At 41.2% G+C, this 27,581-nt stretch overlaps 1 protein-coding gene across 3 annotated transcripts; it reads left to right on the top strand.

The window, feature by feature from the left end:
- Positions 1-784: 784 nt before the first annotated feature.
- On the top strand, positions 785-26,454 carry ankrd10b (ankyrin repeat domain 10b). Of its 3 annotated transcripts, XM_024009733.2 has the most exons (6): positions 786-1,163; positions 3,759-3,911; positions 5,793-5,884; positions 21,539-21,807; positions 22,440-22,562; positions 25,633-26,454. In XM_024009733.2, exons 1-6 carry the CDS (start codon positions 966-968, stop codon positions 25,902-25,904), a joined length of 1,107 nt encoding a protein of 368 aa, XP_023865501.1. In that variant the 5' UTR covers positions 786-965; the 3' UTR covers positions 25,905-26,454. The 3 variants fall into 3 exon arrangements, with proteins under 3 accessions (XP_023865520.1, XP_023865501.1, XP_023865511.1); XM_024009752.2 differs by lacking the exon at positions 22,440-22,562 and having other exon boundaries at positions 785-1,163; XM_024009743.2 differs by lacking the exon at positions 25,633-26,454 and having other exon boundaries at positions 787-1,163; positions 22,440-24,286.
- The last annotated feature ends 1,127 nt before the right edge of the window (positions 26,455-27,581 follow it).

Here is a 27,581-nt window from a genome sequence, read left to right as displayed (position 1 = left end):
TGCATAAACCATGCACATCACTCACTTTAAGTTTTTGCAGGTAGGCCGATATAGCCAGGCCACAAGTAGGGTACACCTAAATTGTCCACCACATCCACCAATGCATTAAACTACATACAGCCATTTTGGCTAATTGTTATCATGAAGATTAAAGCTCTTTATCCAGACTAAATAGAAGAACACTTTTAAATGCTCAACTATCCCCCTTCATCAGGTGGGTGCACTCATTGGCCTAAGTAGAGTTGTTTTACTCACGCGAGATGTTATAATTACTAATTGTACAAAATAATAATAATATATATAAATAACTAAACAACCCAAAAGGGGTTGCCTATTTTTGTAAAAAAAAATATATAAACGGTTTACAATGTGGCAGTACATCACACCAATGTCTAATACGTTTGTGCATCAGTTGAATTTTGTATTATTTCAATTCTATGAATTTATGTATGACAAAATCACTCTGCACTACTGTCCTTGCTTTTCATCATAAAGTAAATTCAGATGTGGTTGGAAAACAATTAATAGTAGGACAATTATTGAACAGAAGTTTGTTAAAAATGATCAGTGAAAGTAGGCCAATAAGCAACGTTGTGGACAGTTCCACATGAAAGCCCCTAACGTTACTTATAATTGTGTCAGTCACTCTTGCTGTTGCTAGCTATAACTTTTGTAAATGCATCGCAATGCATCAGAGGCGTGAATTTAGTGGCGGGTCGTGCGTACAAAACTCCATTCCTGAATTTGCAGCTCGCCTCAAGAAGATTCATTTCTGAGTGCGTTGGTTGGAACGTCATCGCTGTCCATTTGTGTGTTCATTGTTAGCAGCAGCAAGCAGGCAGGTTGGCGTGTGCCTTCACGAAAAGGCACTCAACGAAACATTACCACAATCACTAAATTTGGAAACAGACGACGGCATTTCTTGTTATTTTCTCGCAAAAATTGTGTTTTATATTCGTTTGATAATGTCGGTGGGCATCGAGTCGGGATTCTCAAGTGAGGAGGTTCTGAACGTTCGCTTCCCACTCCACCGGGCGTGCAGGGATGGAGATGTCGGTGCGTTGTGCTCACTTCTTCAGTGTACCTCAAACCCGGCGGACCTAGCAGTGGAGGACTCTTTCTACGGCTGGACACCAATACATTGGGCTGCTCATTTCGGAAAGGTACAATATATATATATATTTTTTTTTACAATGAAATTATAGAGAAAAGAGGCAAGGCCTCCAGCCACTTTCAGTATACAGGCTGACACTGAATGATACATATTCACGTAGCTAGCTAACGCTAGGTAACGTGCCATAATTTTGATTAATTGTTGCCAGGAAATGGTTTGAAACATGTACTTTGTAGGCTGCTCTTTCTCTATAGGCTAGTGTGATGTGAAATTTGACATTGGGACTGTTGAAAATGAACAGACTTGTGCCTCCAGCTCAGAAGAATGTAATGGCCTGACTGACTAGACTCCCATCAAGCAATCACCGAATATCTTTCAGCCGTCGACGGCAAATATTTGTTATATCTGTGGCGGGCTCGATTGTTTATTGGTTGCGGTGGGAACCAATAACCTGCAACGCGCCAAAAAGGCAGTTTATAAACACGCGGGGATCCTTCCCATACGGAAGTGTTTACATACACATTGTAAAAAAAGTCAACTGAAGGACGAGGTGTGCATGGTTTTAAATCAGCCTCATCACTGACTAAATACTAATGCATTTTGAGAGAGCAGAGTAAAGTACAACAACAATAGCGACACTATCAATTGTAGTATCTATGTCAAACAAACAGAGAACAGCACCCCCTGTCCATGTCCCTGCCTGGTTAGTGATGTGTGCCTATCTCAGCCCCAGGCATAGGTTCTAAAATCCAATCAGCCATTGACTCTGTCACCTCCTCTGTGCTGCTGAGTGGGAAGGGAAGGATGGATGTTTAGATGAAACAGCAGGGTTTTAAAAATAGCACAGGCATGGTCTGCCTCACTTAATGACTGACCACAAGGCATTTTGTGTTTGTGAGAAGCAGTTGTCTTGTGTTGATCATAAAAGAGGAACTCACACCAACACTATATACACACTATGTTGAGCATGGCCAACTTCCAGGTTACACCGCTGTGTTAAATGTCCTGCTACATCAGACACTGCTACAGCACTGCTGGAGGAAAACACATTTGTTCAAGCCAATCTGAGGGTCAGCCTTGAGATTGTATTTGCATGGGGCAGGGATGCGTAATCGTCGGCCTGTGGGCCCCCTTTTGGAATGCCCTCGGATCCAATAAAGTGTGTGTGTGTGTGTAGATCTATCTATCAAAAGTTTGAACACCTACTCAAGGGTTTTTCTTATTTTTTAAAAACTATTTTCTACATTGTAGAATAATAGTGAAGACATCAAAACTATGAAATAATGCATATGGAATCTTGTAGTAACCAACAGTGTTAAACAATTCTAAATATATTTGAGATTCTTCAAAGTAGCCACTCTTTGCCTTGATGACAGCTTTGCACATTCTTGGCATTCTCTCAACCAGCTTCACCTGGAATGCTTTTCCAACAGTCTTGAAGGAGTTTAAATCCCACACATGCTGAGCACTTGTTGGCTGCTTTTTCTTCACTCTGCTGTCCAACTCATCCCAAACCATCTCAATTGGGTTGAGTTCGGGTGATTGTGGAGGCCAGGTCATCTGATGCAGCACTCATCACTCTCCTTCTTGGTCAAATAGCCTTTACACAGCCTGGAGGTGTGTTGGGTCATTGTCCTGTTGAAAAACAAATTATAGTCTCACTAAGCGCAAAGCAGATGGGATGGCGTATCGCTGCAGAATGCTGTGGTAGCCATGCTGGTATAGCAGACCAAAGGACAGATTTTYACCAGTCTAATTGCTCGTGTTTCTTGGCCAAAGCAAGTCTCTTCTTCTTATTGGTGTCCTTTAGTAGTGGTTTCTTTTCAGCAATTAGACCACGAAGGCCCGATTTCACGCAGTCACCCCCGAACAGTTGTTAATGAAGAATCTAACATATATATAAAATATATTTTGATTTAACACTTTTTTTGGTTACTASATGATTCCATATGCGTTATTTCATAGTTTTGATGTCTTCACTATTATTCTACAATGTAGAAAATATAAAAAAAATATAGAAAAACCCTTGAATGAGTATGTGTCCAAACTTTTGACTGGTACTGTATATGTGTATCTGTGTGTTTAGAAACTCAGTGGGGTCTAAACTTACTGTTGAAAGTTAGAATAGTAGAATAAACAAGGTGCAATTTCAAAATGTGGTCGTGCATCAGCACTTTCTCTTATGTCAGTCACTGACAGTACCTCAATAAGCCCATGTCAGCTAATTTTTTTTAGTCTAGCCAGTTAACTTACCAACTAGCTTACCAACCTAAACTGCCTTTGCTCAGTGGTTGATTTTTATCCGCTGTGTAGTCCTAGGGGAAAAACAAAACGTGCACCCAGGGGGGTTCCCAGGACTGAATTTGGGAAACCTCATCTAGGCTAGTTAGAATTGATGCGTTATTATATTACTCTGGTGGTGCTTAACTGGGTGTGATTGTACCGGCTGTAAAAATAACCCTAGGGTGCGATTTGATTACAGGAAGTAGTCATACTGTAGGCCTTTGTCTTTTGATTTATTGTTACACTATAATGTTTTGCTTGAAGGACTGTGGATTACCTCATCAAGGCAGGACAGACACAGCAGAGTATTTTCAATCCACTGTATTGGTATTTAGTAATAAAATTAATTTCTCTCTCACAGTTGGAGTGTGTGACGCGTCTGGTGCAGGTGGGCTGTGGGGTCAACTCGGTGACCACGAGGTTTGCTCAGACGCCCACTCACATCGCTGCATTTGGGGGCCACCCAGAGTGCCTGCTGTGGCTGCTGCAAGCTGGTGCTGACATCAACAGACAGGTACAGTGCACATGGATGGACACACACACACACTTACCAAAACGCACACGTCTATGTGCACGCACACACAGCAGGGTTTTCGTTAACAGGTAATAGCCGGCTTTTGTCCAATCTTTATTTAATAGAAAAGCCGATTAAATAAAATGCTTGCGGCCAATTGTCTGGGAGAAGAAATCCCATTGTAAAATGTTTTTTAGCCTATTCATTGATTTTAGTTGATTTCAGTTGATGGAAATGCATTTGACTGGTCATGCTAATTGGTATATATGTCAATTAGCATACTTTAGTGGAATTAAATTGGCGTGTGTACACAGTATATTCGTTATGTATCTTATTTATCACACATGTACAGCATACAGATACAGAGCCTTTGGAAAATCTGTCAGACAGCGCAAGAAAAAACCCAATGCATATCGGTCCGTTAAATTAAAATGTTGCTGGTCAAATGTCCTGCACCACGTTTTCCTAACGGAAACCCTGACGCATGTCCGTACCTAGAGGAAAGGGGGGCAGACCTAGTGAAAATGACAGGTGTGTGTGAGAGAGTGAGGCTGAGCTCAGACTGATCCTATCAGAGGGATCATCCTGGCTTTGTGCCACTCGACCTGACCCTTGACCCCTCTGGACTAGTGCCTGTTACACATAAGTAAATTCAATGATAGTTGAGAGGAAAAATACCAAGGCACTTGCAAGAGATTCTGTTTTGTGGCTATCTTCGTTATTGAGTCCTTAATACCTGTTCAACGCTGTGTTTGAAGAGCCCCAGACAGCCTGCTTCTGCCCTCATGTTGTTGGATTAAAGACTGAAAAGCCTGTCTGAGCCCCAGGCTACTAGTTGGTGTGCATGTGTGCACGTACGCTTATCTACATGTGAAAAGCCAATAGGGTTTGCATTTAGACTTGACGTCATCGTGTGAGAATGTGTGTGTTCTTCTGTCATGCTCTTTCGTTTCTGCTCCTGTCTTGTGTACACACACTTCACTGACCATCTCTGACGCTTCACTGCACCGCTCAGAGAAATCAGATTAGTAGGTCACGATTACATAACTCTTAGCTGTATCTCCTCTTGGCTTGCTGTAACACATCACTGTTACAGCCTACATTTTAAAATGTTCCTGATCCAACACATTTGAAAATTAGCCATCCAGTTTCCCCTGCATTAAACACATCACCCTCTTTTAAAGGCCTAATGCAGTCAAAAAGGTGATATTCCTGTGTTTTATTTCCACACTCCTCACCGGACAGTCCTAGCAAAATTTCTTGCTTGAAAATTGCTCTTTGCTAAGAAGCTATTTTTGTTTCTGTGACCATTATATAAAAAAATTATATATATATTATTTAATTTTTATTTTAATAATTCACAGTAAGCGCCTTTTACATTTTTCCCCAGAAATGATTTGATATTGAGATAAAAACAGCTGCATTGGCCCTTTAACCCCTCCCTCCCTTGTGTGGTTTTAATAGAGCCATCCCACATTCTCTGGGTGTGGACAAATATGGCTCTGGATGGAGGAGGGATTTTGTTTTGAAAAATTCTGTGTCTGCCTCCTCCTCCTTCAGCACCTCTCTCACTTTCTCTCTCCTGAAGGAGGGATCTATTTTGAAAAATGCTCTTACTACCTTGCCACCGCCCTCCCTCTCTACCACCTTCCTCCCTCCCCCTCTCTTTCTCTCAGCCTGTGGCCCGCTGTGTAGCTGGGGTGAAGAGTTCAGGCTCTGCCCCTGGAGCACTCTACCCTGGTTTGGGAGAGGGGAGTGAGGCTAACTAACCGGCTGCATATTATTGCCGCACTAGAAACCAATGTGAGCAACTCATTCAGTTTGTGTAAATACTGTGTAACATGTTTATTTATGTCTGTGTATCTCCTGTCTCTCTCTCAGGACTATGTTGGTGAGACTCCTATCCATAAGGCTGCCCGTGCAGGCAGTCTGGACTGTGTCAACGCTCTCCTGATTCAGGGGGCGAAAGCTGAGTAAGTCGAGCTACTGCACCCCCTGTGTGCTCGGTCTTCCACTCACTGTAACATCCAACATCTCCCATATCTACAACGTTTACAGGAGGACTCCATCAAAACTCAAGCAACCTGTACTTTCTTGTACGGTTGACACTGTGCTCCATGTTCAAACTGTGGAAATGGGTCTGTATTTTTTTATATGGGTCTTGGGTTCTCTAGACTGATAAGGAAGTAGAATTACAACACGGGCACAACCAGTGGAATAACCTGTGCAGTTACCCTGTAACAAGCTAGTAACTGCATGCAGAGATATACCATGTTTGTAACTTTTTATATTTTATGTTCAAAACTTTAACAATGGTAAGCGCTATAGCTGCCTGTACTTACACTTTGTTACAAGGTCATTTCATGAGTTATGTCCTTAGTCAGTAGTTACTCAGGAATTGCGGCTATGAAAAGTTGTGTTGCTGAGATGTCCACCTCAGTGTAAGTCCTGTTACTGTAGGAACCAGACAAGGACAGCAGAACCATTCATTTCATTGGAGGGATACACATTTCCAGATAAATGAAGAAACAATAAAAGATTCCTGTTAACTTCAACCTGAATTCCATCATGTTGCTCCACTCTCCTACCTACACCAAGGGATTCTAACTATTCCTGGAGAGTTACTGGTGGTGCAAGCTTTTGTTCCAGACCTGTAGTCACACCTGACTCAACTAATCATGGTATTCTGTTTGGAGCATGATTAGGTGCACTGAGTGTGTGCACTCAGGGTTGAAACAAAAGCATGCATACCCAGTCCCTTTCCATGACCTAGTCAGGTGTTCGAGACCCTATTCTTAAACTGGTCTGAGAGAACCTCACTCTTCAGCACCTGTCACTATCTGAACATGGAGCTGTGTCTTTACAGGGGAAAAAAGTTTTGATGGAGTTCTCCTGCAAATGTGACCCGTGAGCTTTACCATATTGAAAATGTTATTTGGATGTTATGTTTAAACTGTATATTATGATTTGTATAATTGAGAGCATTGTCTTCTTTGTTCACATGTTGATTTGGTAAGTGTATTTCTATAGTTGTAGCGGCTGACCAAATGCACATTTCCTCGTTGAATGAACGCAGAGAGGGGAAAGGGKAAATCCTCGTAAATCTGAACAAAACATCCTTTTTACTTGCTTGGAGGTGACACTGAAAACCCATCATCCCTTAATGAGTTTCTGCCCTCACTCCTCGTCTTATTTTCTTTGACCCAAACGATGTGAAAGGATTGGAATGGTTAAGAATTAGGCAATGTGGCAGAAACACCACATAACGAACTTGTCACCTATCCAGTCCTTTCACACCATTGGAAATAAATGAAGACATAGTTGAGAGGAAGTTGTTTCTATTATCTGGAGGTAGCCAGCCATAGTCTCCCATCACTACAAAAGGGCTTGTCACGATGCATGCAGATAGAGATGGACAGGGAGCAAAGAGAGACATACTGAATTAGTATGAATTGTCTTAAATGCCCTCCTCTGTTCTTGCCCTTTTCAAAATGTCAGTAGATAAGTTCAAATTTTAAATAAATAGGAGAAATTCCCAACCTTGTAATGGAGAAGAAAATKATATGCTGTGCAACGGCTGCCATGATCTGAACCAAGGATGGAAGCTGTTGCCATTTTATAAAAGCTTGTTTGGTGATTTGGCAAACACTCAGATGGTAGTGAAACTACACCAGCCAGTCAGCTCCGGTGCCCAAGGTTCCAGGTAGCTGGTGAGTGGTTTAACTGATGTGAACTACACACATGCACACCTCACCCTAGACACGTGTTTTTGTGGTTCAGCAGTATTTTAGGTTTGTTTAACTCTAGAAGGAACCACAAAAGAAAGAGTTATTGTTGACACCAACAGTTGTTAATCCCTCACGCCCTCAGTATGTTTTCCAGAGACTCTGACTTCTAAATGGACACATTCAGAAACATAAAACCAGCCAGTCCTGTTTGTTGTCTTTTGGTTGAGTGCTATTTGATATACCTGAGGAATTGTAGTATGACGTAAAGCTTACATACTCACTCAACTTGCAAGACTTAAAAGGTCTGTTTGACGTGATTAGAAAGGATACAGGAGAGGCTCTGCTCGCCATACTGTGGATGTGCTCCTTAACGTTCTCAGTGCCAGCTACTTTATCTCCTTACAAGTAAATGGGTTGATTATGTAGTCAAACAAAAAGTGCCTCACCAAACGTCAACAGAGATTAATCTCATAGGGAGGGTAGACTATACCTGCAGTGTCCCACAGATGACGGATGTAAAATGGACAGTCTGAGGGAGATTCTTTTTGTTTGTTGTCCTTTTAAAACGGATGGATTTTTAATATAGGCCTGCATTTGTTCTGCTGTCAATTATTCTGTAGGTTAGATGCTGCCTGAGGCAAACTGAATTGATTGATGTTATTTATACTAGTCACACACAGATAGTGAAAAGTTAGTACATGTATTTAGTAAAGGCCACTACCATGCCCTGCAAATATGGCGCTTCCAACAGTTTTAGGATGTTCCTCATTGTATGACCAAGTACCATCGTGTTTAGGTAGACGGAGATACTAGAATCCTACTTAATGAGTAGTTTTAAAATCTTGACAAGAACACATCTGTTTGCATGGACAAGACGCATTGTTGACAGCAGCCTGCAGAGATGGTCTGTTATTATTTTACAGCAGATTTTGAATGAGTTGCTAAATGTTTATATTTTTAATTGATTTATGTTTTTCTGTCTCGAGGACAAATTGCACACAAACATTCATAGTTTAATTCTGTCAAGGGAATTTGAGTAAGAAATAGTTGTTTTTAAATCCTCTTCCGTCTCATCTGTGGGACAACCGGTATACATTTTCAGCTGTCCGTCATTCATAACCCGAACACACACCAGAAACTACCAGTGAGTTTATATGCCATGTGTTTATTTTAACACTGCCTGGGTTTACGATATATTCTGTTACTAGAACCTTTCTGATTAGGAAGAAACTAAACTACATGTATTGCCAGGGAGAAACAGAAACCAGCAGGACAGTGCAGCGCTTGAGGTCTACATCCCTGAACTAGTGAAATGTAACGTSTCTTATTACAGGTGGTCATAAGAGAGTAGCTTATGACCACCTGTAATAAGAGACGTTACATTTCACTAGTTCAGGGATGTAGACCTCAAGCGCTGCACTGTCCTGCTGGTTTCTCCTTATTTAAGCTGACATGCAGTGAGTTATGCCATACTGCATTGAGGTGAAGTGTACTTTAGTTTCTGGCAGGCATTATGACAACTCTTATAATTCTCATCAAGTAGAGAGTTGCGACCTAACCAAACGTATCACTTAAATGAGCCTATAGTTTTGCTTGTCTTTGTGAACGACACACAAACCCGAATGCCAACAAATGTAGCCAATATTGTTATAGTAATAGTTAACCCAGGTAGAAAACTAAAATAAAACTTGGTATGTCAATTTCATTTAAAATCACTGGTGTTGGGGGGGGGGGGAGACATCTACATTATGTTCATTCTTCTGATGAAATGTGCATTTGGTCGCCAGCTACTGAACTATTTTGAAAGTTGTTTATGACTGTTTTTCCCTAAAGGTCCTAGAAATGCTACTGTACAGCTGTTTTGAGTTACTGTTTGATGTCACCATGTTTTCTTTGACAGCTGTAGCTCATGTTCTGTTCTGATGGCCCAGCATTCTATAGTAACAGAGAAAGCAAACTAGACAGGAGGCTCATGGCATTAGATTATTTTTCTGTTTACAATACATTCTCAAATTCAAAAATATTGCCCCGTCTAGAAAATGACCTTAGAAATTATAGGTGAAAATAAAATGAATCACAACCTTAAATATATATTAATGTTAGCCTCGTGTCTCGTTAGTACCAAGCAGTAGTTTTGTCCCCTGCATGCTTCCATTGACCTATGGTGCTTCAAAGGGCCCAAGGGTTTAACCAATAGCAAACTGGTTGTAAAATGTAGGCTAATCCACATGAAACCAGCTTTTATTTTGGCTTCTGAAAGACAAACTATAGAGGTTGTAAAAATACTAATCTCCGCAGGGTTTGGATGGAGCCATTTTCTCCTGTGCTCTGTGGTTACTTCCACATCTGCTCAGTTCCCAGAGATGGAGCTGATAAAACTGAAATGGAAACCATTGATTTATATGTATGGCTCAGGCTATAGCCTTAGTTTTCCTCCTGTGTTAAAGATAGCTATAGTTTGAGTAAATCTAGCGTATCGATGCTATTAAGAGCAAAAAATATACTTTTGGCCATGTAGTGTATGTGGACACCTCTTCAAATGAGTGGTTTCGGCTATTTCAGCCACACCCGTTGCTGACAGGTGTATAAAATTGAGTACACAGCCATGCAATCTCCATAGACAGACATTGGCAGTAGAATGGCTCGTATGGAGGAGCTCAGTAACTTTCAACATGGCACCATCATAGGCTGCCACCTTTTCAACAAGTCAGTTTGTCAAATTTATGCCCTGCTAGAGCTGCCCCGGTCAACTGTAAGTGCTGTTATTGTGAAGTGGAAATATCTAGGAGCAAGTGGTAGGCCACACAAGCTCACAGAACAGGACTGCCGAGTGCTGAAGCGCATGTAAAAATCATCTGTGCTCGGTTGCAGCAACACTACGAGTTCCAAACTGCCTCTATAAGCAATGTCAGCACAATAACGGTTTCCACGGCCGCACACAAGCCTAAGATCACCATGCGCAATGCCAAGCGTCTGCTGGAGTGGTGTAAAGCTCGCCACCATTACTCTGGAGCAGGGGAAACGTGTTCTCTGGAGTGATGAATCACGCTTCACCATCTGACAGTCCAACGGATGAATCTGGGTTTGGCGGATGCCAGGAGAACGCTACCTGCCTGAATGCATAGTGCCAACTGTAAAGTTTGGAGGAGGAATAATGATCTGGGGCTGTTTTTCATGGTTTGGGCAAGGCCCCTTAGTTGTGTTGAAGGGAAATCTTAATTTTTTTGTACATTTTTGTTGTACTTTTACCCCGTTTCTCCCCAATTTTGTGATAGCCAATTGGTAGTTAGTCTTGTCCCATTGCTGCAACTCCCTACGGACTCTGGAGAGGCGAAGGTCGAGGGCCATGCGTCCTCCGAAACACAACCCTGCCAAGCCGCGCTGCTTCTTGACACACTGTTAGTTTAACCCGGAAGCCAGCCACACCAATGTGCTGGAGGAATCACTTGCAGCTTGCAGGTGCCCGGCCAGCCACAAGGACTCACTAGATCGCGATGGGACAAGGAAATCCCAGCTGGCCAAACCCTCCCCTAACGATGCTGGGCCAATTGTGCGCGCGCTCATGGGTCTCCCAGTCACATTTGGCTGTGACAAAGCCTGGGATCGAACCCGTGGCTGTAGTGATGCGTCAAGCACTGCAATGCAGTGCCTTAGACCTCTGCGCCACTCAGGAAGCCTGTGAAGGGAAATCTTCATTGTAGATGATTCTGTGCTTACAACTTTGAGGCAACCGTTTTGGAAAGGCCATTTCTTGTTTCAGCATGACAATGCCTCCGTGCACGAAGCGAAAGTCCATACAGAAATGGTTTGTCGATCGGTGTGGAAGAACTTGACTGGCCTGCACAGAGCCCTGACCTCAACCCAATCGAACACCTTTTAAATGAATTGGAACGCCGATTGCAAGCCAGGTCTAATCGCCCAACATCTGTGCATGACCTCACTAATGCTCTTGTGGCTGAATGGAAGCAAGACCTGCAGCAATGTTCCAACATCTAGTGGAAAGCATTCCCAGAAGAGTGGAGGCTGTTATGGCAGCAAAGGGGGATGAGCACTTGTCCACATACTTTTGGCCATGTCGAGTATGCAAGCGCTCTCGCTTATGTTGTGAATCATCAGAGAATACTGAACACTTCATTTGAACTTGATCAGATGGGTGGCAATGTCCACCTGCTGTAGAGGAGACAGGGAGTCGATGCGCTAGTCTAATAGTAATGTTTACCCTTTTTAGTGCTATTGACCCATTGAAGCATGCAGACTAAATAAAATGTGCGTATTAGTTTGAAATGGAACATTACTGAAGCCCTTTAAAAAATTAAATTTACTATAAATGGCAATGCTACATAAATGCATTCCGCTTTAAATAACTTCTACAAACAACATTAGGCTGTTATTGGGCCTACCGTTCACCCGCCAGCTCTAATTCTACTGTAAACGTAGCTCTCAGTTGCACGCAGACATTCCCACACAGACTGGTGCCAGGTTTACACAACTGCTTCCTTTGAATTTTGGAAGTTATGTCTACACCAGCCAGATTAATGTTTGTTTGAGGGGAGCTTTTTAATTTAAATTAACTGCTGACAAAGGAAATAGTTTATTTTTGTAAGATTAAGCCGCATGTAAACAGACTTATTTTGACCGGCGGCAAATATAATTGAACATCCTAATTGAATCATATGCATAAATATAGCATTTTCTTACTGTTGCCAACTATACATTTATCATGATATTGAATAGTACATTACATTTTGAACTTTCAAATGCACCCAACCATTTCCATTCCTTTTCCTTTCACTGTGACGCATTCAGTCGTTGAGCCAAATACATCTCCATCTTTAAAAGTATATCAAAATAATTAGAACTAATATGTGTGAACTAATACTATAACTTTGTTCTTAATCAAATAGGGATTTGATCTGATATTCCTTGGTCAAACTTGTCCCCATTTGGGGATATAGCTACATTGCTGCTGCTGCTACACAAATTGTTAATAGATATTTATTGTACCATACTACTCTCTGTGTCTCATGAACAGAGCTCTCTCTCTCACTTCTGAAGAGGACATTTGACCAATTACAGAAGAGAAGAGAACCTTGACCAATCACAGAAGTTGCTGTCGTGGTTGCTGTTGCGCTGTGCTTTTTCTGCTTTGCCACTTTGCTCCAGTACTCTTTCCCCTTCCTGCTTCTCCCCCCTCAAGAGGAACCCCTCCTGATCTTTGCTGTGACTTTCACCTGACCTTAGATTGACGTTCTCCTTGGACATTTTGAGCGAAGATGGTGAATAAATGAAGATGTCCAACTCAGGCAGTTTACCATTTAATTTTCTTCTCTCACATTTTTKGTCTACTTAATGGGTGGTTCTCCCATAGACACCAATGTGATAGCAGCTAGGTCTGGTCTACGAACCAGAAAAAATGAGGGAKATTTCTCGCTTCCATCTGATTTGAGCTCTTGTCTGCTCCCCCCCCCCCCCTCCTTCCAGTCTGACTTACCATTTAACTGACCAATACCGCTGCATTGGGCTACACTATTTACTTCAGAGGCCAAGCCTATTCAGCTTCTCAAACCACAACATGAAGAGCAGCTAGAATGACTTCTCTTTAAGATAGACCCAAATATGCAGAGCATGGACATTTTCTGAAGCCATGGAACGTGTCCTTGTTTGTGGGTTTGTCCCTGAACCATCTCAACTAGCCTGAAACATGATTATCATAATGAAGAGTTATAACCATCTAGCATAGTGTTTTCTGCATTTCAAGACTCAAGTTCAACATAGCAAGACTATGACCTGCATTAAAACCGTAGCCCGTTATTCTGGACACGTGCTTTTCTTGTGCCCTGATCATCTTGAATCATCCGGCGCAAACATCTCAGCCTGCAGACTTGGTTGTGTTCTATCGTTTTTGATTCAGGTCTTTTATTTCCCCGTTAACACACTACTGCCCTTTTTCCAGATGACATTGGACAATTGACCTAATCTCTTGGTATCATCGATCTGAGATCTTCGTCAATACATGCAGAAAAGCAGCACGTGGCGGCAGCATTCTGTTCAGGGAATTTCAGGTCAAACATTCTAGTTTATTAAAATGTATAAATATATGCTTAATATAAATTTATATTAGTTTGTTTCACTCAAATAGTCATCCATTAAAATTGACAAACGTTCACAGTCAACCTCGAATACCTAATAACATGCATAGATCGTTTTGATGCTTAACACGTCAATATTTTATTTTATTTCACTTTTGCGTTCTCTTTTTGGATTTCTTGTCATGAGCCTCAAGCACATTCAGGATTTTACAATGAGCTCCTCTAGGGGGAAAGCTCAGCATAGGTAGTTGATAAATCACTCCGGGTAGGGTAGTGGATAGAGAATAGTCCAGAGTAGCACAGTCTCTAGGGTCAAACAGTGCCTGAACTATTTAACTGTATAATGCTAACAATTCTGTCATAATGGTTCTTAATAACTGTCATATTATACCTTTTATAGGGCCTATACTATTTCTGCTGCGTAGAAGAGAAACTGTTCTGTTTTTGAATGTCACCTTCAGTATTAACCCTATGATACCATAAGATCTGTTTTGATTATCTGATCTTCTGTCACCTTTTCCCTTATGAAAGTGGCATTAAGAAAGAAATACTCCAGAAAAATTTTATGATCTCTTCTTCTTTTGTACTGTTAACAAATAAGACTCAGAAACCTCCACGTCTCAATGTTTTGCAGCCATTGAATTCGAAATGACTTGATTTTTTCAAGTAATCCTAGAAAAGGGGGAGAATAGACACTGCAGAGTCTGCCCCGTTCCCTGGGATAGCCGTACTGTTGTGGCATTGAGTGTTCTCACTATCGCTTCCTATCTACACACTGGCAAACTGTTGAGGTATTTCTTGCGGTGATTGGTTTTAATGCTAGGAAATTTATGAATATTTTTAAAAAGTAAATTTCTTTAGACATGTTTAGACCTGCATGCTTTGCTTAATATTACCTGTTCCTGTATTTATTTGTTTGTTTCTGTTTGTAAACTAACCGTAGGACCCATTTGAGTAGTGAGCTTTAATCAGTCACAGGTCAGCATGATTTTAGGATCTCTCTTGAAGGTGATAGGCTAGCAACAGAAGACAGTGGCTGTGTGCTCAGAACTCAAAAGCAAAGCATACCAGGCATTTAAAAAGAGAAATTAACGCTTCCTTACTTACTGTTCAGATTCGGACATGATCATTTCAAATCCAACAGGCTGATTCTTCAAGGTACTGTATCATTCTTCAGCATTTCACACACAGATGACGGGTCTCACTGACAGGACATTATGATTGTTTATTATTGTAGATATCATTATGGGGTGTGTTGAGGTTAAAATAAGGATGGCCTTAATTTCCCCCTCTCCCTGACCTGAACCATAGATTCATCAAACTTTTCAGCAAAGCAAAACATTAAGTGGATTGATTACTTTGTCACWAGAGCACTGGTTTCCAACCTGCGGTCTGCAGAGGTGTACAGCAGGTTTTCTGCAATAAAATAAATATCTTCCATATTTTAACAGTTGGGGGTATTAGTGGTATTCTAAGCAATTTTACATTACTTTTCACAATGCAAATTAATAATTACATTGATTGCTAAAATTCACTAAATGTTATGTTGAAAAAATTATGCGACTGTTGGGAACCGCTGCACTAGAGGAACCAAATGGGAGCAGAGGTGCTGGGATGTGGTGAGAGGTTTGGAGATGGAATGTAAGAGGGCTAGAAGTCAGGGGGAGGAAGAGGGGAAATGCAAGGCCTCCCTTATCTAAAGGATTTTCCCTGAGCAAGACAGCAATTAGCCTGTCGTTGTCCATGCCAACTCTGACATGTCATTCGATAGGCTCCCCTGCTGAGGTATGTGATGCGTTACACCAGGGACAGAAAAATAATCATAGCTGAAAGCAACAAAAAGAAAACTGCAGGATTAAAAACCCACTTAACTAAGTGTTTTTATTGGACATTCCGTCTTAATTCAAGGCACCTTTACCATATTCAGGGACGTGAGATCTGATTCAAATGCACAAAATACATTGTCCTCTTGACTTACTAGCCATAGTTTCTTAATGGATTACTGTAGATGTTTGAGTCAAAATTTAATAAAAAATCTTGCCATGTAGTATTTAATCAGTACATGAAAAGGAACATAGGCTAACTGGATCCAAACATGCCTTTTATTGTGCAGGAACAGTGTTTTTGGGACCTGTCTCCAGATATAATTCACAGGAGACTGGGGTATTTCCTATTGTTTATTGACCTATTTAAAGACCAGACAACACATGCAGAAAGAGTAACTAAAATAGAGCCTCTACAGTGGGGCTCGGATCCTGTGAAGGGAAATACAACATTATTATCAAGCTTTAACAGCACTCTGAGCACAGTGTTGCCAAAATAGAGGGGTTACTATGGAGACGCTTGGAGATTTTGATAGAGTTGGAGAGGGACAAGAAGAAGAAGAGAGAAACTACTCCATCTCCATAATTAAGAAGTGAAACGACAGAACTCCAGCTGAGGATCCGAAGTTGAGGGTTTAGATTAGATAGCGCTTCGTCTGGATAGATTAACTGTCTATTACTGGGTTTGAGTCAAAGGCAATTATTGACGGGCCATTATTGACATGCCAATTGATGATACATCTAATAATGCTGAGATTCTAATGTCGTCTACCAACTCATTCAAGTGCAATAATTAATTGAAACATTAAAGTAAAATTGTCAGTGAAATATATTTTCTCTGTCTCAGTAGTTGTATTTCAGTAGCTGGAGGTCATGTATGTAGCTGATATTCAGTTTGAGGGTTCATTAATGAAGTTGTGACAATTTACTTAAAGGGGTGTTCACAATGCCTCCATTGGCTTTTGTGAATGGACATTTATCACCAACACTTCAATTAGTCTCACTGAGGGTTTCTCAGACTGGATGCCCGTCTGTTTATGCTATAACCAACTCCTTTGTCGTTGTCATGGCATCATAATGATAATCAATCAAATATATTTATAAAGCCATTTTTACTTCAACCGATGTTACAACGTGCTGTACAGAAACCCAGCCTAAAACCCCAAACAGCAAGCAATGCATTTGTAGACACACGATGGCTAGGAAAACTCCCTAGAACGGMAGGAATCTAGGAAGAAACATGGAGAGGAACCAGGCTCTGAGGGRKGGCCAGTCCTCTTCTGGCTGTGCTGGGTRGAGATAAGAGAACATGGCCAAGATGTTCAAACGTTCATAGATGACCAGCAGGGTCAAATAATAATAATCACAGTGGTTGTAGAGGGTGCAACAGGTCAGCACCTCAGGAGTAAATGTCAGTTGGCTGAGTAGTTAAAGGATAAACAGTGACATCCTTGCAATGGGGACCACTTTGTGTACAAAGGAGCATCACAGAATGTTTCCCAGAAATGTTGGTAGTTGGCTTCTTTTTCTGACTACTTTCATGTGTTTCAGTCACATTTATTCTACATATTATGCATAATGTAATCGAATTTGAGGGAAAAAACTATGTAAACGTGTGGTTTATCTGAAAATATTTTAATATACTTCATATACAGGTCAAAATAAAGGAAACGGCAACATAAAGTGTCTTAATAAGGTGTTGGGCACCACGAGCCAGAACAGATTCAATGCACCTTGGAATAGATTCTATAAGCGTCTGGAACTCTATTGGAGGGATGTGACGCCATTCTTCCACGAGAAATTCCATCATTTGGTGTTTTGTTGGTGGTGGAAAACGCTGTCTCAGGCGTCGCTCCAGAATCTGTTCAATTGGGTTGACTGAGACATATGGTTTTCATGCTCATCAAACCATTGTGACCACTCGTGCCCTGTGGATGGGGACATTGTCATCCTATGGGGGCCTGCCCAGGCTTTTTATACATGACCCTAAACATGATGGGATGTTAATTACTTATTTAACTCGGGAACCACACATGCTTAGTATACAATATACGTTGTAACCTCATTTACTCTAGTGTTTCCTTTATTTCCTGTTATATTCAATGAAGATTGGTGGGGGCTACAGTCTGTTCATAACATGTTGAGTGCTCCATTATTTTCTTCACCCAATAACTGACAAAGGATCTGTGTGGGGTGATGAAAGCTTGGCCATTATGGTAGTACAGGTAAAATAATGGGTAAAGCGTTACGTATCACATTACATGTCACTCATTAATGTAACGTCGTAAGGTAGTCTGAGGAGCAACCTGTCACTTTGGATATGTTTCCACAGGCAGCCCTATTGTAATCACTCTTTTCACTAATTGGTCTTTTGACCAACAGATCTGAAAAATATCCAATGTGAAAAGATCTGATCTGACTGGTCAAAATACCAATTAGTGGGAAAAATATCAGTATTGAGCTACCTGTCTAACTGCAGCCATTGGTACTTTTGGGTGTATGCTATCCCATCGGTTACTCCAGGATCTGATTACACATTACGGTCAAATTATGGCTCCCGAGTGGCGCAGCAGTCTAAGGCACTGCATCTGTGCTAGAAGCGTCACTACAGACACCCTGGTTTGAATTCGGGCTGTATCACATCCAGCTGTGATTGGGAGTCCCATACTGCGGCACACTATTGGTCCAGCTTTGTCCGGATTTGGCCAGCGTAGGCCGTCATTGAAAATAAGAATTTGTTCTTAACTGACTTGTCTAGTTAAATAAAGGTTACAAATTATTGTAATGAAATGTTATTTCCGTGATTTCTTCTTACAGCCCATGTGCTCTAAAAAAAATACTATTGTTGTAAACAAGAACACGTTTGCAGTTTGACTCTTCGTTATTTTTCTATATAAAACAAACTTAAAAGGATCTTTAGTCTGTGTAATTTATCCATAATACATCAGTCAAATTCAAGGAGGTGGAGTTACTACCTTAAAAAAAWATATATATATATATTTTAATGACACATCTGGTCTTTGTTAGTTACAGCAGGGGGTGGGTCCAGGCCTGGGATTGGATCAGAAGGTTAGGGGTTAGGCTGTAGACTGTTCCTCCTTAACAAAGTGGGACAGAATGGGAGATTATTGGTGGGATTATTTCTAAACGCTGACCTTTCAGTGACTGACTATTTCCTTCCTAATAAGATAATTCTTTCATCAGCGCCTCATTATTTGGGTCATAGTTCAGATATAGACTGAAAGATGGGTCTCTAACTGTATGTGTACACATTGCATATAACCTACATAGTATCATTTAGTTTGGTTGATCATAAACGATATCCTGTTTCTCCCTTCAACATATTCACTTGCAGATTTGGGTTGAAATGTTACCTGATTACCTATACAAAAATGGGTTATTTCTCAGAGAAGCCAGAACAGAATACTTGGCGTCTTGTTCTTTGTGCACATTGTGTTCCCCACACTGGTTGTCTCAGATTCTCTGGCACCCTGAATGATTGTTACTCCTCTTAGTGAGACCCGTCAATCTACATGCTCACAACAACATTCTATATAAACACAGCTGTTGCTTGAAGGTAGAATCTCTTGGAAGCGTTAATTTTTGTTTTTTCAAACTTGGTCAGCAGGGGGGGAATATGTATGCAAGTTAATCATGTGATTTTTTTTTTTTTTTAATTCAACAGAGAAATGTGATCTCAAGCACGTTGTTTGTATTTTTGTTTGACTGCACATTAAGATAGTAATAGGGAGTGTAAGAGAAACAAAGCAGTGAGTTTATGAATGAGTGAACCGTATCTAAACTGAAGTGTGTGTGTATATAACTTCCTGGATGTCACTGGGTTGCTGCACCTTTCACTTTATGTATATTTACAATTGATATTTCTACAGTACATCCATAAGATGATGACCACGTACAGCAACACAAAACACTAGGGTAGTTTCTCAGTTTTCATTTGTTCTTAGTGCATCATTGGAATCTATGAGAGGCACACACTGCCCACAGAAGGTCAAGTGTTCCCGTTTTCTCATTTCCAAATAGAAGTTCATTCCTTGACACACAGGCCTGCTTCAACCCTCTTCCCCTCACAAAGACCTGGTTGTTCGCCTTGCACAATCATTTTGCCGCGGAATCCAATGGTGTTTAGCCTCAGAAACAACAAGTGTAGAACTGTTCTCCCGCCAGCCAGCAGAAATGTTGGGCAATTGGCATCCAGACAGTCAAGCTTATGGCCTCCGTTTGCTTAGAGTATTTTTCTAGACACTTCCAGGAAATGAATTGAACCGGTTCCATGGCAGCGCAGACCTCTATCCTTACAAGGGAATGTTTTTGGTCTGCTACAACGCATGCCAGGACAGGAACAGTGACCTGGCAATTCTTTACTTGTTTATGACCTACTTAGAAGCGGGTCTTTTTGGTCTGGCCCTATTTGATAGCTTTATATTTGGCTTAGTATCCAGGTTAGAGTAGTACTATATTTTAGACTCATTTGCTTTGACACTCACTTATCCCTTTCACCTTTTTTACAAAATAATTTAAAAATCCAGACCGAGAGCCGCCCAAACACTGATGCAAGAGTGACGCTAATACGCTGAAGTGTTACCCACCCAGTGACATCCTTGCCTTATGGATAGCATATCTAGAAGCATTATGGAAATCATGCTCACTGCATTGCTGTTTGCTCATTCATAAAGTCCTACTGTATGTTTATTACAGGTTTATAGCGGCAACAGAAAATGACTAAACAGACTGTTATGCACACGCCTGAATCTGAGACCAAATCACCCATTGGTATTGTTGTTGTCTGTTGCGATACCAACGTGGAGGGTATGGTGTTTTCTTAACCTTATTGGGCCCTTCTGATTGGATGCCAGCCGCTTTGACACCATGACATGTCTGTTTTCATTTTTTTTAAATGATCTTCTTAAACAGTGAGTGGCACTGAGCTCCAACTCATCGAGTCTCTTTTTCACTTTCCTATCCTGGAAGAAAGAAGACATCTTTGGTCATTCTTGTTCCTTGAAGATTACTCTGCCATTCTGTTCGTTTCTTTTGCTTTTCCTTTCCATGTCTTTTCCCTCTTTTTTTTCTTTTCTTTGTCTCATCAAAACATGGACATCATGGATGAACTGAAAAAGGCCGCTTCCCCTGATATGTGCCTAACCGATGAGTTGGAGGACCTCTGAATGCCTGTCCTGTGGCCTGCAGTTTGACCATATTTAGAAAGAGAACTTTGATCCTGTGTTGCCAGTCTCTTCTACTCACTTTGTCAAGATTGTCATTATTCAGCTTTTTTAGACCTAAAGTTTCAAAGGCACTTTTCTTAAATTCTCTCATTCATACATACATACATGCACATACATTTTCCACAAGGTTAACTTGACCATGATTTTGAACCTGCTCAACATCTCTGTACCTGAACGTCAAGAATTGACACCACCTTGCATAACTTTTAATGTGAAGGAAATGTCTTCCTTTGGAAATCTGTGCCAATTTGGGATGTCACCAATCCAAAACCGAAACATTCCTCTTTGTGATGGCTTTGAACTGAACTAGTCCATGATCTCCAAGGACGTACATTTCTTCTGCTCAATCTTTCAGACATTTGATACCAGGAATCAACCTAAGGAACATTTTGACATTTTGAACAAAACTATTTCTGGGATGTGGAAGTGATTTTGGTTTTGAGATTCACGCATTATTCAAATTTGTGTATAACAGTTGTTTATCATGTTCTCTTGCAGTGGACATATTTACGTGTCATTTAAAAATGTATTTTATTTCCAAAACCTTAAATTATAATAAATAAAGGGCAAAAAATGATCTAATAGGATCAGTCGTCATCTCTCCCTCAGAGATGATGTTAGACTAGCAGAGGCAGTCAGGGACCTGTGTGTATGTGAGATTAAGTGTGTGTGTGTATGTGTGTGATCCCTGGCTATGGCAGGGTGTGGGTTTCTCTAACACTCTCTTCTCTTATTGCACAGTATGAGGAACGCTAGTGGGCTGTCCGCTGCTGACCTGGCCCATGCCCAGGGGTTTCGCGAGTGTGCAGAGATACTATCCAATGCCCAGAACCTGCAGCGGTACCAGAACCTGACCCAGCTTAATGGCTTTGGTCTGAATGGTGCCATCCAGAACGGAGGCCACTCCCACCCTCTCATTCAAGGGCGGAGCCTCCTTAACGGGGCACCAAATAGAAAGAGGTCGTTTGATAACATGGAAGATAATCAAATCAAGAAGGCCAGAACTGAAGGTTAGGTTTTTGCATTTGTTAGCATTTTTTATACTTTATAAAAAATAACCTAATCAAACCTGGGAGGAGATTATAAATGTTTTTCATGACTTTCCATAATTATACGTGATAAAGCATCAAGTGTCGAAACCTCATAAAATCCTGTTGTAAAATCAGGATTAACCTTTGAGTGCTGGCCTATTGAGAATCTGGTTGAATACATTATTGTTCCCTTAGTTGTGCAGCTTTACAATGAGCAGTATGAAGAAGGGGGTGGGAGGGGACTTACCCGTGGCTGCTTGCCAGGCCTCTGATGTTGGCATGTGTAAATGCATGGCTTGTTTTATTGGACTTCTGCAAACTCTGGAGTAGAATTGTGAGCGGTTGCCAGGAAGTTGATTGACGCTGCAGGGTATCAGGTAATGGGGCAGTGGATGATTATTGCTGAATGAAGCCTACAATTGGACTTTGGACTCACTGAGTAAGGTTGATTATTCTAGCATGCTAAATAGCAGTCTCCCCTTATGCCCAGGCAGCTGTGCATGATGGAATTACCTCTTTGGGACTGTAGGGTATTCTGCCCTGTATGTCGTGTTCTCATCTAGTCCTGTTCTTGATGGTAGTTCAACACGCTCATCCACTGCTCTCACCAGGTCTGTGCCTGCCGCTGGGGATGCTGAACGGGAATGGGTTGGTCTGCGGTGTCGGAGAGGTACTGATGGAGAGCATGCACCAGGAGAGTATGGAGTCAGCAGCGCCGCCGGCAGTGAGCTCAGGTGGGCCAGGACCCTTTGCGTTTGGGATGAATGGGTCTGCGCCGGTGCCAGGCCTGGTGAGCCAGGGGGGAGTGGAGGTGTCTACCCCAGCCGCTAAGGAGCAAGAGATCTTCACTGTGGCCTCCATGCAGATCCCCTGTCGCTGCACTAACTCCTACGCCTACCTGTAGAGGCCTTAGTGTGTTGAGTAAGAGTGTTGACCCTCCTAGTGGTTGTATCTTGGTAGAATGTCCACCAGGCCCTCTCTGGCCATGTTTTCCAACAGATGGCATTACTTTTTTTTGCATGGTATTGTTGGGTTTTTGGCACGGTATTGTTGGGTTTTTGGCATGGTATTGTTATACTCTTGCGGTTCTAAAAAAAGGGATGTAAATAACTTGTATACATTGTACCTACATGTTATGAAAAACATTGCCTTGCTACCATAATCGCTAGAGAAACATTTGTTTTTTATGTTTCGTTTTACTGGTAGCTTTGAATGATTCACAAAATTCTTGTTAAAAAATCTCTAGTGTTTTTGGCAAAGCCCCTTTTAGGGTGAGTGAATTCTGTTTTGCACAATTATCCTTCCACCTACCCTACATTGCACAATGTTAACTGTAATAACGTTGTCAAATGATAATTACAGTTATTTAATGTAGAAACACCCACACCGTGGGAACAATGTACTGAAACAAGCCTCAGTTTATGGAGAAGGTTAGACTTCAAGTCATTGAGGCTGCACTGACGTTTCCCTCTGCATCATGAATATGCAATGACAGAATTCTGCCCTTTTATGATGATGAGTTAGACAGTGATGTGTTTACTGAGTACTGTATTTAATGGTGCCATTGTGATGCCGCTCCACCCAATAAGGGACAAAACACAGAATTTGTCCATCTCATGTCAGAATGAAGAGGCCACTAGAGAATGTTCCTACCCTCAGTGTAATGAGATGAAGCATATTTGTTTTATTAGTTAAATTTTCCCCTMTGAGAAACATTTGTATTAACTCTTGTCCTGTAGCTATAAAGCTATTTAGTTTTTTTATACAAAAACTCTTATGCCAAAGCATATCTTTACATAAATATATAAAGTACATAAACCTTCGCTATGCAGCTTTTCTATATTATGTGAGCTTTTAGGTATTTCCAAGGTGCTATTTGAACTGACACTGTCCTGTTAGCTAGCAGACTGGAGACTTTGGTTCTGTTAGACACTCCTAGTGCCCCTTCTCTTTCTGATTTTCTAGGAGAGGACTTTGTACGCTTTTCTGTATAGCCTAGTACCTATTGTGTGGTGTTGAAAATGGTTTAGTTTATATTGACTGTTTTTCTAAGTGTTGGCTTGTTTTGTTGTATTATAATGTACTATTGCTTTGCTAACTTCACTAATGACAAAAGTTAAATATTGAAATATGATAAATGAGTGTGATTAGTAGTGCTACCATTTTCACGAAACAAGGGGAAGCTACTCTTTCCTAAGGCTGGAAATCGTTTGAGAAAAAAAAAGAAAAGGAACCTTCGTAAATATATTGTTCACAAACTTAAAATCCCTCCTCCCATCCATCTGCTTCATACATGAAGGACAATTGTTCTGTCAAGGAATCTGCCCTGCACTATTATTCAGTCTGTACAGAATCACAAATGTTAACGAGTAGATTGCATTTATTAGAGCTTCTGATGCTCAGTGCTGAGTAGTTTTGTATACTTTTAAACTCATTAAATGTTCATTCCTTTGAATAACATGATGGTGGCTTTGTTTTTTTTGTGTACATGAGAAAGAATCTCAACATTGGTCTGAACACAGAGCAGTAATCTATTTCATCTTTCAATTGAAGTGCCCTGAATGACTGGGAGGTTTGGCGCCCTCTAGTGATATTGAGATAGCTGGGCAGGCCCTCAGTTGTGCTGTCTTGTTTCTAACAGGCTGACTACGCTGCGTGAGCGTTGCAAAATAATTTCGGAAATCTATACTTTTCAATTATTGCACCTACACTGCTCGCCCGCGCCAACGAGCGTCTGCGTTGCCAAGGGCTAAAATAGAAGTCAGTTGTATTGTGACGCAGATTGCGCTGCAAGTCCTGCCTCTCCCATCTCCTCATTTGGTTTATAGAAGCAGGTACCCACGTGCCATCTCCTCGTTGGTGGTAATGGGTCAAACCGGTAACCCAACTGCGCGCGTGCGCCATCGTGCATAAATGTATTTTGTCCACCCACACAACGCGATCACAACACGCAGGTTAAAATATCAACACAAACTGAACCAATTACATTAATTTGGGGACAGTTCAAAAAGCATTAAACATTTATGGCAATTTAGCTAGCTAGCTTGCACTTGCTAGCTAATGTGTCCTATTTAGCTAGCTTGCTGTTGCTAGCTAATTTATCCTGGGATATAAACATTGAGTTATTTTACCTGAAATGCACAAGGTCCTCTACTCCGACAATTAATCCACACAAACGGTCAACCGAATCGTTTCTAGTCATCTCTCCTAGGCTTTTTCTTCTCTTGACTTTATATTGCAACGCTCGTGCCCGTGACACAGTCAGCCTGTTAGGATTATTCCCCATTACAGCAAGTGGTGGCAGCATGTTAAATTCTTGTTTCTAGGACTATATGATTATGTCTCATTGAAACCATCTTAAGCATGGTGTTTTATGACGTTGTCATCTGTGTTGACATCTATAAGGGACTTTGATCGTCTCATCTTGCCTGAACCAATGGGAGTGGGGAAGGTGGAGAAACTTGGGAAGTGTGCCGAGGAGGAGCAGTGATTGGTGTGTCAATATAACCAGGAAGAGTACAGTGAATCAGGATGTGACCCAATGCAATCAAGTTCAAGGGTGAAAGATAACGAGATTATGTAAAATTTTCTGGAACCCATTTGGCAACCTATCGATTTGAATTCCTGCATAGATTGAGTCACAGGTTTACAGTTTCTGAAATGTTCATCTCTAAGGGGAATAGTTGTGCAAAACAAAATCAATTCGTATATATTTGCTTATCTCTGAGTATGAAGTTGTGGCCCCGTACTGGCAAACACAGTATTTGAAATTATTTTGACCAGGTGTCTCATTTCCAATGGCAGGTGACCCTCTAGAAGCAGGTTTAGGGTGTGAGGGGACCCCCTTAAACAGGCACTGCCCCCCAACACACCTGAATGGGTGTGACTCTACCATCGCCCCTGCCGACATCGTCCCCCACCACGTCTACAGGGATGCAGAAGAGCACATGGTTGCCACTGGTAACGCGGGCAGCCAGGTGGAACACCAGACATCGGTGAAGGCAGAGCAGCAGTACAACCATCAGCAGTATAACCATGCCCTGTTCAGCACCATGCTCCTCTACCACGGCTCCTAAGGTGGAAGGATACCGTTGTCAGGCCGTCCCTCGGTTTGCCTGTCATTTATGCTTGATGTAAGCAAGCATTCATACGCCTTAAAACCATGAAGTGAGTTGAGTGGCTGCTTCTTTATATGGTCATTGTGTTGTTTATTTATGTAAAGGGAAGGGCCATCTCTCCTAAAGGGGAGTGTTTACTTTTTTAGTTTATGGGTATGAAATGTTCTGTAAAACAGTCACTTGTTTCGTGATACCTTTTTGTGATGTGAAAAGTCGATTTTGAGTGGCTAAAGAAAAAGCTACAGTTAAGGCATATACTGCATTCTCTTTATTTTCWACTTAATGTTTATACATCTGTTTGTTCAGTTATCCTCGGGTCAAAACTAGCCTGAATGTAAATGAAAGTGTTATGTGAGATGTCTCAAATGGGATGGGTTTTTCTGAATAATGAAATGCCTCAACCTTTGAAACTCTTGTTTGTTTGAAGAATGTCTTTTAACTATGAGGCAGGTTTTGTTTTGTAATCCTCGTTCATCTGTAACCTGATAAATTAAATGACCTAAAAGCACATTGAGATGTGATTATTCTTCTAATTGTCAGATGTAACTGTATGCACTAATGGATGGGGAACATGACATTGAAATACAGATAGGATATTGAACTACTATCCTGTATCCTTTATGGCTCGTATAAAGATTGAAAATCTGTTTATTCAATAAGTAAACTGAAATTGAACTTCCAAATTGGACACATGGGATTGGAATTTCAATGTACTTTTTGTACTGAGTGAAGTGACCCTGGGTGCTCTGGACCCTCTGTTGGATTGCATATGACATGACCCATTTGTTAAATCATGGGTTTGAGTTGTACTTACTGCAACAAGACCCTGTGTTGCATAGTGAGTGTTATTCAACACCATTTGACCACCCAGGTGCCTGGCAACTGCACTGGAACACTGCAGACAATGGATTTATGCTCTGTCCCCGTGCATGTGTGTCCTGGCTGACATCCGCAGTGTGGTCTAGGCCTCCATGGATAATGGGACAAATCGACTTCTCTTTTATATGTACACTGAACCAAAATATAAACCGTGTTTGGTAAATAAACAGTGTTGTAAAGTGTTGGTCCCATGTTTCATGAGATGAAATAAAAGATCCCAGAAATGTTCCATACGCACAAAAACATTTCTCTCAGATTTTGTGCAAAAATGTGTTTACATCCCTGCTAGTGAGCATTTATCCTTTGCCAAGATAATCCTTCCACGTCACAGGTGTGGCATATCAAGAAGCTGAACTAACAGCATTTTTATTTATTTATTAAACAGTTTTATTTAACCAGGTAGGCCAGTTGAGAATAAGTTCTCATTTACAACTGCGACCTGGCCAAGATAAAGCAAAGCAGTGCGACAAAAACAACAGTTACACATGGGATAAACAATCGTACAGTCAATAATACAATAGAAAAATCTGTATACAGTGTGTGCAAATGAAGGAGGTAAGGCAATAAATAGGCCAATAGTGGCAAAGTAATTACAATTTAGCAATTTACACTGGAGTGATATGTGCAGATGAGGATGTGCAGGTAGAAATACTGGTGTGCAAAAGAGCAGAAAAACAAAACAAATATGGGGATGAGGTAGGTAGTTGGTTGGATGGGCTATTTACAGATGGGCTGTGTACAGCTGCAGCGATCTGA

This window comes from Salvelinus sp. IW2-2015, linkage group LG2 (genome assembly GCF_002910315.2).
Source record: "Salvelinus sp. IW2-2015 linkage group LG2, ASM291031v2, whole genome shotgun sequence".
Classification (NCBI taxonomy): Eukaryota; Metazoa; Chordata; class Actinopteri; order Salmoniformes; family Salmonidae; genus Salvelinus; species Salvelinus sp. IW2-2015.
The sequence above is the reverse complement of the archived record's forward strand: the minus strand, read 5'-3'. Positions and strand labels throughout refer to the sequence as shown.

Coding starts and splice junctions, on each gene's coding strand:
- ankrd10b (XM_024009733.2), top strand. CDS start 966: ATGTCGGTGGGCATCGAGTCGGGATTCTCAAGTGAGGAGGTTCTGAAC. Junction 1,164..3,758: donor GGGCTGCTCATTTCGGAAAG/GTACAATATATA, acceptor TCTCTCTCACAG/TTGGAGTGTGTGACGCGTCT. Junction 22,563..25,632: donor GCCGCCGGCAGTGAGCTCAG/GTGGGCCAGGAC, acceptor TTCCAATGGCAG/GTGACCCTCTAGAAGCAGGT.